The following is a 12,421-nucleotide window of genomic DNA, read 5'->3' as shown; positions in this document are numbered from 1 at the left end:
TATTAGTGAATTCTTCTGGACTTGACCTTGTGAATTTCCAAAGTAGATAATCAGAGTTCTGATTAGCTACATGCAAATGCACTCAAAGGCAAATTAACCTATTAGTGTGTGGGTTATATTTCGAACACACTCTCCCACTGCATTGATCAAAAAGATGATTCCCACTTTCCAAAGTCATCAACACAGTCCTGGATTGGTTGGGGATCTACCTGATACTCTAACTCAGTGGTTCTCAACCTTCTGGCCCTTTAAAACAGTTCCTCATGTTGTGACCCCCAACCACAAAATTATTTTCGTTGCTACTTCAAAACTGTAATTTTGCTACTTTTATGAATCGTAATGTAAATATCTGATATGCAGGATGGTCTTAGGCGACTCCTGTGAAAGGGTCGTTCGACCGCCAAAGGGGTCGCGACCCACAGGTTGAGAACCGCTGCTCTAACTCATGGGAAGTTATGGCATATCATGTAGGGCCTTTCCCTAAAGTGGCTAGAGCTGGAAACAGCTAGAAAGTAAGAATGACTTGAGATCTTATTGAGCACTTATGGCCAAAACCTGGAGCACTAAACTTGGTTTTCATTAAAAGGGTTCATTATCAGTACGCTAAGCCCAAAGGGTCATAAACTGTGTAGCTGTCAAAGCAGAATGGGAAACAAGATGAAGATAGAGTTCAAAGCCAATGGGTCCAAGCCAAGGATCGTGAATGTCACTGGAGAGCCAGACATGGGTTTACTGGCCTCCACTGAGGCTCTGTGGGCCAGTCAGGCTGGTATCAAGATGCATGTGGTAGGACAGACAGGCCATTGGTCATTACTTGTTAAAAGCAAAATGGCTAACACATCTTCTACTGCCAGGCCTCTGTCAACTCTCCCTTGCCCATTTTAGTATTAATGGAATTCAGGTCATAAGGGGTAAGAAGGAGGAAGCCAGGAATCCCTCTCACTGTGCCCAGAATTTGAGGGTTTCATATTATGGTCTATCTACATCTACAATTGTGATTGATACAAAGATGCAGAAAGACTTCTTCTAATCTTTCAGAGTATGGAGGGATACCGATTTTAAATCTGTTCCAAAAGCAAATATATGGGATCTATTCAGTTCCCTGTGTATCAAAATTTACTATATTGCACTGATTTGCTGGCGGAGAAGGAAAAGCCAATTTGCATGGTTCCTGTCAGTCAGATGTGGTTTGGAATTGCTTATGCATTCCAGATACACTCTATGTATACTGGAGAGTCATATCTTGTTTCTGCTGGTTTGCATGCATGCATAGGAAACTTGTTTTTCCCCCAGTGCCAAGTGAAAATAGGTGAAGAACTAGCAGCAGTGCAGCAATAATCTCCGGTAATCAACTTCTTTATCAAAACGTCATAGCTGCAATAGTGAGAATCCCCGTCTCTTGAGTCTACTGAGGCTGTGACTTCTACTTTTCTGGCTTGCTTGTTCAGTTCTCTTCCATGGAGCATTGAGAGATAAAGTCTGTAACTGTCACTCAACACAGTTTCTGATCCCTACTATGTGCCAGGCCTTCTGCTAGGTACTGAGAGATACTGAGCAAAATCCCCACTGCAGGCTGCTCAGAGTTTAGTGGGAACAAACAGCAAGTAAATAGTTACCACCCAGTGTGATAGATGCTTTTGTAGAGTGTGGGTTGTGTCTGAGACCCTCTGGAGGCAGGGAGGGAGTCTGCCAAAACTCCACCAAAGAAGGTGAATCCTGATTGTGAAGCATGAGTTGAAATGGACAGGGACTGGAAGGCATTCAAGAAAGTAGGAACACTATGTGCAAAGACATGAAGCTCATCAAGAACACATGTTTCAAGGACCTGAAAAGATTCTGTATGGCTTGAGGCCAGAGGTAGAGCCAGTGGAGAAAATAATTTGAAAACACATGAGAAAGAGGCAATAATTCTAGTAAGCAATGTTATTTTAATAGTCTACATTCTTGTGTTAATATGTGATGATGTTTGTTCACTAAGAAGACTTAGGAGTTGCAGATAAACTAGCTAATGTTCCAGTGTGCATTACCCTGACTTACTGTTTCTCTCTCTCCAGCACTTGCAATAATACCTGGCACAGAGTTCGCACTTAACAAATGTAAGCCAACACTATTACTGCATGGGGTAGATAGCCTCTAAGGTGGCCCCTAATGATCCATGCCTGATGCAAATCTCTCCCCTTGAGCATGAGCTGGACTTATTGACACATTACTAAGGAATAGATAATACCAGACATAATGGTATTCACTTCCAACATGATATTATAAAAGGACTGTGGCATACTTCTGGACAGTTGCACGTACTCAAATGCTCTTGTTCTCTTTGTCACTTGGATCATTAGTTGCCATGTCATAAGGACACTCAGGTAGCTTATGGAGGAGCCCACACAGCAAGGAGCAGAGCAACGCCTTCGTGAGCATGCCCACTGTCAGCACCTGGGTGAGTGAGCTTGGATGCCAACCTCCTGGGGTCTGCCAACAGCCACAGGAGTGAGCTCGGAAGTGAATTCTCCAGCTCCACCCAAGCCTTGGCCAACAGCTGGATGGAAACCTCATAAGAGACTCTGAGCCAGAGGCACCCAGCTGATGTGCATCGATATTCCTGGCCCACACAAATTGTGATAAGCCACTACATTTTGGTATAATTTGCTACACGACAGAAGATAATTAAGATATTATTCTAGTGACATCTACTCTTAGTCCATAACTATGGTTGGGTTTCTTGTATACCTAGGTTGGGTATGGTGGTATCAGACTTTCTCCTTGGTGATGGAGTATGGCCTGGAAACCAAGCTTTTGTGACTGTGATCCCAATTGCCTAGGGGACCACACTCCTTGAGGGACTGAACCTGTTACCTAGTGTCCCACCCAACTGATCAGACCATTCATAGAATGAGTCCAGCCCAACTACGGCAAAGATTACTGTGTTTGGTGTGCTCCCCCATCAGGGCCAATCTGGGCACACCAACACTACGGATTAGAGTCCCTCCACTACCTTTGGCTAAAGTCCAAGAAAGGTCTATCTATATGATGACAAACACAGATGTCCTCAAAAAGACACATGTAGCTAACATATTCTTGCTTTCCATATGTAACTCTACTTGATTATATCACACGCCTTGGAAACTGTTAGCCTTGCTAAATACACTGTTCAGGTGGGAGCAAGTGAGAAAGCATAGATTGCTTAGGGAACACTGGGTTTTTGGCCACAAATTTTTGGCAGTTTATATAACAAGATTAATTTAAAGGCAGTGGTTTTATACATAAAAAAATATTTTAAGACCTTGTAAAGATGTTAAATATTTACATAAAATATTATGCTCAGTAAAGAAATGAAAAACAAAATATAAAACCCAAATGGGCCTTCTACCAATGGTTCTTTGCTTACTTCTTATGTCTTTTTAGCAGTTCTTAGCCCCTTTTTATAGTTAGTGATTAAGCACCCACTGCATACACAATGCTACGTATGGAACTGATAGCATCCCATCACAGCTACGTGGAAAAGAAAGGAAGAAAGGAAGGAAGAGGACTTTGTACCTCTGTCCCTGATGATTTTGCCCCTCATGCTCTGGGACGCAGTCATTAGGAAGTGAAGGATTCAGGTGGGAGGCTGTCCTGAGAGCCACTGCTGAGATGCCTACGAATGGGGATGAGAAATTCAGCAGCACAGAGGCGGTAAGGTGGGAGAGGACATTCGGGTGAAGGGTCACATTGACAACCAGTGGGTTATGTTGGCATGACAGTTCATAGATTCCTGGAGAGAAATAAGGACATAAATCATATGTTAAGCCATTCAGGTAGCTCAGCGATTTTTAACCGGTGTATTGCAAGAATTTTTAAACCATGCAATACCTGACTATTTAGTCAGAGGCACTGACCTCTTGTCTCTCAGATTATCAAATGAAAAAAAATGACAAAAGCCAACACAGTAGCCATCCAGTGTGGATGAATCTAAATTATACCTTTTTTGGGGGGTCATATTGGCAAAAAAAAAGTATTTTTTTTTGGTGTGCCATGAGATGAAAAAGGTTGAAAATCACTAATGTAGTACCATTTTTTTCATATCTAGTATTCATTTTAACCTCTCAATAGCTGTGTAACATGCGCAAGGTCCCAAACAATATCAGAGGCAGATATGGAGCGGACTCCTGGTCTATGGATTGTCCTCTAGTAGCCCTATTGTCAGACTCACCAAGAGAGTGGTTGTTTCCACTGATATCAGTCAGGTGGACAGTCACTGTGGGCCGCTGACGTTTCCCAGATACCAGGCCATCAGACGTCAAGAAAATAAAAATTGTTGTGGCCACTCCTGGTCTACTGAAACACACCTAGGCATAAGCACAGATATGTGTGAGCCATTATCTCCATTGGTCTATCAAAACACATTAACTAAGAGCTCCCTTCTCCCTTACAAATGAGAAGAATGTGGAGTAGGCACACAAAGATGTCCAAAGTCACAGCAAAAGTTAAATAAAATTAGATGGAAAGAAGATAACTGTCAGCTACTGAGCTTCCCATCTTTTTCTGGGACTTCTGACCTCAACTGTTTCTTTTTTGCTTCAACCAGTCTTTCTTTAAATGCCTCAGAAACATCATTCAAAGAGACAATAAGGCACCACAGGACCAGCCAATACCTCCTTGTTTCCACAGTGAGAGTGGTGGACAAAGACGGTCACTGAGCTAATGTTTTGCTCTGAACCAGCCCAGCTAATTATTCTTCCCCACCTCCCCATCTTCTCCTAACATTTTTATCAGAACCTCCCACTTAGTACATGAACTCTGACATGGGGGAGAGGTTATTGCAGAGTGTGTTGTGTGTGATATTAGAAGCTGCCGAACTGTTTATTCTTATGTGGGTCTCCTGGTGCGCCAAGTATGTATGTCCTATCCTTGGCTGGAAAATAAGCCAACACTGAGGCACAGAAAAACCTAGTTATTTATAAAGAATATGCCACCCATGGTTAGGCTGATTAACAATCAAATAGTCTTTCAGAGTGAACTATGAAAGTCTTATCCCTGGAAATCCTTTAATATGAAAGAAAACATCATAGAATTGGGGATGACCTGGAGAGCTGCTTTTTTACACTGAAATCATTTGAGGTGGTAATTTTAATTTCCTATAGCTTAACATTATTCTTTTTTTCCTGATTTTCACAGGGGAGCTTTTATTTTTCTATATAGGACTTTATTTATTTACCCTTTGTATTACATACATATTCCAGATATTTGTTTACTGATTGCAGAATGATTTTAGTCTATAGAAGGACAATTAAATGCCCTTTTATATAGCAAATAAAGTAGGGACATACTAGGAAACCATAAGTGGATTTGACTCTCTTTTTCTTCTTTTTTTATTATTGAATTTATTGGAGTGACAATGGTTAATAAAATTACATAGATTTCAGTGGTACAACATTATAGTACATCATCTATATATTCTATGGTATGTTCAACATTGCTCTTAATTTCTGTTGAGAAGGAATTCCCACCTTCCCTGGTGTTATCTGGGAGTTACATTGTTAGAACCTGTGTACATTTCTAGATTTTTTTTCAGGTTCTGAGGGTGATGAAGCCCAGGAAAACTGTCCTTGGAGTAAAAGTGAGGTCCATGTGGAATGGCAGGGACCTCCTCTCAAAAGTAAATCATGTTTTCCATTTTCACGAGAATTCTTCCTTGTCCGCAGACTAAATTTCCCCAAGTCTTGGTGGTGTGTTTATAGTGTTCATTTGCACTCCTGGCTTAATTAGGGGGATTTTATGATTTGCAGTGGTCGATGGAGCACAAGTCTCCCTTCTTCCTCTCCTCCTTTGAGGGAAAGACCAGCAACACTCTCTTTTTACAGTGTCTTTCCCCCCTTTTTCATTTCCCCTCTTTGACGTAATAAATATTCCTTTACAACTTAAGAAATATCCAGACCCATAGATTATGGCTTGCAATATGAGGTCCTTTGTCCCTGGCTGGATGAGGGCTAGACATGAAACACACGGTAAGGTAACCAACAGCCTCGCTTCTCGCAAAGCCCTCAACTCTAGCAGCAGAGGACATCAAAGTCCCCTGGGAACGCCCACAACCTCTTCCTTTTCACACACCACAAAAGAGACCAAGTGCTGGAAGAAAGTTCTGGGTTGTTTCCTGAACCAGGAACCGACAGAGTCTAAACATGGACCTGGTGGCTTTACCCCAAAGGCCTCAGACTTGAAGAGTGGGGTGGCTTCAACAAGGAACAAGAAGCCCAGTCTTCCCACCTTCAGTTAGGGTCCCACGCAGACACCACCCACATGAAACTAATTGGGGTAGGTCTGATGGTGTGGATTTCTCTGTCCTGAGGGCCTGTTCCCAAAACCTCCAACTCATTTTACATCTTCCAGAAATGTGTCTCCTTGCTCTAAGGGTCTTTGAATACCAATCACTTTGAACCCTGGAGCCGGCTCCTGGTGGCAGTGTCCCTCTCTGAGCCTCAATTTGTAGAATGTGGCTGTGCCAGGATTTCCAGGCCCTGGCTCTAGCAGAAAAAACACAGGTGAGACTTACAAAGGAGACAGAGGCAGCAGAAAGCAGGGATAAACAAAGCAAAGAAAGGCAAGGATCTGATAAAGGTATAAGATGCCCACTCGGGTATTTCTTCTCAGAGCGACACAGAAGAGGGAACTAAATTCCATTCTCATCTAAACAACAAATAGGCCCCATAACAGCAGCAAGTAAATACAAACTCTCTCATACAGCTGTTGGGCCCTCAAAATCAGAGGTTAGTTTGAATCTGCACACATGTGCCTAATCAATCTGAGTGGGATAAAATGGACCAATTATGTTCACCATTCTGGAGAGGGGGCTGGCCAGGCAGACCCCTGGGTTTGACTCTGAGCTCCCGCTTAACTCTCTGGGTAAATCTGAGCAACCCATCATCTCTCCTCTCTAAGCCTAAGGTCCCTCTTCCCCACACCTGAGAAACAGACATACTACCAATCTCACGAGGCTACTATGAGGATGAGATGAAATCATCTGAAAACACATAGAACAATGCTTATCATCTAATAAGGGCTCAATGTTCAATAATTCTTATTTCAAAAAATATTTCTATTTTGTTTATACTTCAGGAAGACAAGGATAAAAAAATAAAATTTTTTAATGAAACATATATCCGCACATTTAGTATCTAGAGAATTTTGATTTTCTGAACTGTATAGACTATTTTAAATTGGTCCTTATAGAAATGTGAGTTGCTACTCTAGGTTCTACTTCCATAGAAACTGGCAATATTTGAGGCTCTTGGTTTGGAATGTATCTCTATAAGTGGAATCTATGAAAAATACATTATATATACATATATAACTCTTTTATGAGACTTTTCAGGAAATTCAGTTCAATATACAGTTATTAAAAACCTACTTTTGCCTGGCCTGTGTGCCTCAGTGGTTGAGTATAGACCTATGAACCGGGAGGTCATGGTTCAATTCCAGGTTGGGGCACATGCCCGGGTTGCAGAATCCATCCCCAATAGTGGGCATGCAGGATGCAGCTGGTCAGTGATTCTCTCTTATTATTGATGTTTTTATCTCTCTCTCTCTCTCTCTCTCTCTCTCTCTCTCCCTTCCTCTCTGAAATATATATATATATAACATACTTGTGTTATACATATAAACTTCTAGAATTTACAGTATAATTAGAATATTAAATGTGTATTCCTTATTCAAACACAGAATATTTTTAAAAGTTATCTTTCCATAGCCAAGTCACAGCTGTTTTAATACATATAATAGTCCAAACTATATTCACTTCATAAAAAATAAATAATGAATTTTGTGTCCCTAGATATGAAAGATAGTCAGTGACTGAAGCAGAAAATTTGGCCACATGAAGCTTTTACTAATTCTACCCCCATGCCACCTTTGGCATTACAAGTATGACACCCTTCTAACTGCCACACAAAGTGCATTGTCTGAATAGCTGGCCCTACCCCCTTCAGGACAAAGCACCTCAGATGCACCTTTAGGGAGATTACTCAGATCTGAAATGAGCATCTGGCATGCCCCAAGAGAAAAAAACAGCAAGAGGGCAAGAGAATTGTAGCTTTATCTATAAGGTTTTATTATTTGTCTTAACAAGGAGACTAAATTCATGTCATACATGGGCGACATAAAATGAATTTGAACATGGCTCTTATGAAGAAGAAAAACTATAGGTGGACATCAAAAAGGAGGTAAGCTCTTTTAGAAAAATGAGTGATTATCGGGACTGAGGAATGTTCTAAAGATAGAGGGATTGTCAATGAAATTAGCTCAGTGAATCCATTGCAAAATACTTTGAAACAGAGAAAACATAAATTGGAAGGATGGATGGATGGATGGATGGATGGATGGACGGACGGACGGACGGATAGTTATGGACAGAAGTAGAAAACCAGTCCCACACCCTCAGTTGCTTTTTCATCCAAAGCTTGCATATTAACCACCGGATCTAACTTCTAGCCACTGAGGGCAAAGCTGAAAGAATGTTTCCCTAGCACAGAACTGTTTGGGCTTAAGAAACCCTCTTCAATGTGTCTGCTGGGTAGAAACAATATACTCCCAAGCCAAGCATTTCAACTTCCAGGTCATCCTCCGTGTTGGTCACTGGAGAGTAGACCCTGAAACTATACCACAAACTTGAAAAGAATCTTCTTTGAGATTTTAGGATGCTTTTGGTTAGTTACAGGGTTGTTATTATTTTTCCTGTGCCTTTTAATCTTCATTCATCTATGGCACTTCCTGACCCAGAGAGAATGGGAGGCCCTTGAGTAGGATGAGGTGGGCAGACATCCAATCTGGTTGTGTCGCACTTGACAGTTTGCCAAGTGTGATCCCATGCTGTGCCAGAGCCTCCATCAGGCTTGTTGGGTTTCTACTCCTATTTGAGATTTTTGTTCTATAATATCCCCAGAATATAAAGGTTATATTATAGACATGGAAAAAGCAGGATTCTTGTAGCTTAAGTGACTTCCTCTAGCTAAATGCTAGTGAGGCAGGAATTTAGGTTTCCAACTTTGTTCTGTATTCTTTTGACTGCCCAATGGTTGTTAATTTGGGGTGCGCAGGAAATCACAGATTCCTTAGAAAATGTGTTGACATTTGTGCCCCCTCTACTTCCCAAAATGAAGTCACACAAACACGTAGGCCTAAAAGTTTCATTCAATTTCAGGGAGCTAAGAGAACCCTTTAAAAGCCATTAGCAGTCCAATTGGGAGGGAAGTTGTCAAAAGAAATTAAGAACTCTTGCACTATTAGTTTACTCATATGTCTTTTTGTAGATGAAAAATTATCAAATATTGGAAATTTTATATGGATCCCCCTAATAACATTGCAGTCTGTGTAGATTTCAGAAATTTGACAAGGGAGAGATTAACTTTCAAAGTTTTAGGGAATTCAGCTGAAGTCCAAATTTAACAGATAAAAGAAAGGTGTGAGGCAACTAGCCTCTTGCCACTGAGCTGCCTTGGCAGTCTCCATACCAGAGGATGTGAGTCAAAATTCGAGGGAGTTTTGAACCTGGTTTAACTTCATTCCCTTGTCCAAACCCCTGTCTCTCTTGGGATTGGTCAAAACCCAGGTGATTTCCTGTGTTGTTCCTTCAGAGTACAAGTGAGGCTATAAACACCGTGAGCTTATGTAGCTCTTTTTTCAGAAGCGTGAGGTCATTCTGTAAAGTTAACAGGGAACCACCATGATGACCCTCACTGTCCAAGGGGAGACATTTGAAACGTGTGCTTTGGCAAGTCAGTGGAAGGGTTCGGATCAGAATCAACTCATTGGCTCAATTCTTCCTAAGAATTTTCCTCATCTGTGATTTTAGACATTAGGGCAAAGGATGTAGAGACTCCGTGTTAGAACTCGTGGGACTGAGGGGTATCAGAAACAGACAAAACCAAATCTTTAGTGAAGACTGTGGTCTGTCCCAGACCCCCTCCTTCATGACTGAGCACTCTGTTTCTGGAAACTAGCCTCAGAGAAGAAAACCATCACAAGGTCAGGCCACTTTGCTGGAATGGGAGAGGGCAGAAATCCCTGTCCAATGGCCTTTTGATAGAAGTGAGTGGTATACAGGTGGGTCAATTCAAAAGCGCCATCCCAGCTCCTGTGGAATGGGATGCTGATGGCTTCATGTGGCTATTTTCCCCTCTGCCTACTCCTATTTATTTCACTCCCCAACAGCTGTTGATCCCAAGGAAAGTTCTTGATCAATATTTGCATGGAACACTTCATCTCAGAGTCTGAATCCTGGGGAAACTCCACTTTTGACAAAGTCTGAGCAAGAGACAAGGTATTATGGAATATAGATGGAGAGGGTTCTCTTGGGAACAAGAATGCATAGGTGAGGGGACGAAGGAGCACTCTGAAGAATCAGGCAAGCTTCCTTCTGGTTAAAAAAAAAGTGCTATCTCAATTATTCATGATGCTGGGAGTCTGCTCAGTTGTCATGTCCAAGCCTGTAACAGCTTCCATGAAAATCAATAAAAAGTTAGATTAGCAGTAATCAGATAGGAAAGTGGACAATGAGTGCTTTATTCCCTGGGGATTAACTGTGTAGGCACGGGGACATGACCTTCCTCTTTCAATATACCAGGCTAGGTTGGGATAAAAATAAAAAATCATATATACACAGTCATCGTTGCTTTCTCGGGATTCCCCAGGCAATGCGGGGAACTGCATAGGTTAATTTTCCAAACAGAAGATTTTCTTTTGAAAGGCAAAAGCTTTTTAGAAATTTCAATCATGTGTCCAGAAATAATTCCAACATATACTAGAAACCCTGCCTTCCTAAATAGAGAATTCTCTGGCTAGTTGACATTCTACATTTCTACCTTGCTCTGGGTGCCACAAATGCTCTTGGATGCCAACTGCATGTTGAGCAGCAAGGCTCTAAAGCCATCAATGGATATAACTATCTTTGCCCTTAGCATCTGATGACCTAAGACTGTTCTCTTATTAATAATATGTGTTTATCTCATTTTTTTAAATGTACCATCAAGCTTAAAATAAAATGCAGACCTGGAATGAATTGTTTAGTCCAAACACTTCATTTTAAAGCTAAGAAAACTGGTGCCCAAGAAAATTATATGATTTATGTAAAGTCTCTTGACTGGTTAGTGGCAAAGACAGGGTTTTAAATACTGTTTTTCTAAGTACATGTTTCCTCCCAATTTTTAAATTCCCTACTAATTTGTTGCTCCTTTTCTATGCCAGACTGAAAATTCAGAAAACTAATATTGTTAGAATTCCATGCAAAAGTAAACAGTCTCTAACAAAGGGTCTTGTCAACTTTCCTATGAATAAAGTCAAAAAATTCAAAGTAATAATTGGACTTGGTGCCTTCTACACATAAGCTTTTTTTTTTTTTTTTGGCTAAATCATGAAATTTGGATGGTTTTCTGGATGGTTGAAGTAATCTCTAAATAGAGTATTGTCACCTGACTGATTAAATTAAAAAGAATTAGAAGGATTGCCTGATTTAGGAAAAACAAACAAAAACAAAATTTTAATATCAGAGCAACAAGTAATTTTTTAGCATAAGTATGTCTTGAATATAAAGTAGGACTTATTTACACTTAAAATTTATTCACTGTTTATCTGAAATATTTTTTTCTGCAATCTAAAGTTGAAAAGTATAAGAATGCACAATAAAAGAAAAGAACAGATCAAATAAAGAAAAACAGAGAACACTAATAAAAAAGAATAAAGGAATGGAGGGAAGGATATTATAGATAATTTTAACAAACTAGAGAGAGAGAAATGTTAAGGTGGGTAGACGCTTTTTGACCAACAAATAGAGAATACACATTTCTAACACAAACTGGTCCTTAATTTTTGAATGAATAAAGGCTCACTATTTAAGTGCTTCCTAATAAAATGTAGGGCCAAGAAGAAGAGGAAAAATAAAAATCTCCACAATGACACACAGCTGGCACAATAAAGTTGTTATAGTCTGAAAAATCAGTGCTAGAAACAAACAAAATGCTTTTAAAAACCCATGATTTTAAAAAGAAATTATGAGATATTTTAAAATACTTAGAGCATATTGATAATGAAAGTTCTGTATGTTGACATTCATAGGCTACAATTATCGGTATACTTTGAGGGTGGAAATTAAGGAACAATGAAAACAAATTATTCAAGGATTCAATACAAGAAGCTAACAAAGAATGCAGGTATAAATCCAGAGACACCGGAAGAGAAGAAATGCTAAAGATAAGAATAGAAATCAGTGAGTTATCAAACTAGAATGATAAAAGAAAGAAAACTGAAAGCTAGTTTTGAAGAAATCCCAGGCACGAGTAATCAAGGAGAAAAAAAGAGAAAAAGAAAGTCCAAAAATATGTAATATAAAGGGATTGATAACTGTAGCTAATATAAAAATACATTATGAACAACTATCAACACTAAATTTGAACAT

The 12,421-nt window shown here is 40.1% G+C and overlaps 1 protein-coding gene across 1 annotated transcript in view; it reads right to left on the bottom strand.

The window, feature by feature from the left end:
• The window catches only part of PAPPA2 (pappalysin 2), a 221,825-nt gene that overhangs the window by 82,145 nt on the left and 127,259 nt on the right, over positions 1–12,421 (bottom strand). Inside the window, exons 12-13 of the mRNA XM_006088940.3 lie at positions 4,190–4,325; positions 3,535–3,751 (exon numbers count right to left, since the gene is read on the bottom strand). Coding sequence (XP_006089002.1) covers positions 3,535–3,751; positions 4,190–4,325 — 353 coding nt within the window. The remainder of the gene's footprint in view (positions 1–3,534; positions 3,752–4,189; positions 4,326–12,421) is intronic.

Source organism: Myotis lucifugus, unplaced genomic scaffold, assembly GCF_000147115.1.
Source record: "Myotis lucifugus unplaced genomic scaffold, Myoluc2.0 scaffold_54, whole genome shotgun sequence".
NCBI lineage: Eukaryota > Metazoa > Chordata > Mammalia > Chiroptera > Vespertilionidae > Myotis > Myotis lucifugus.
This window is presented reverse-complemented; position numbering and strand designations above follow the sequence as displayed.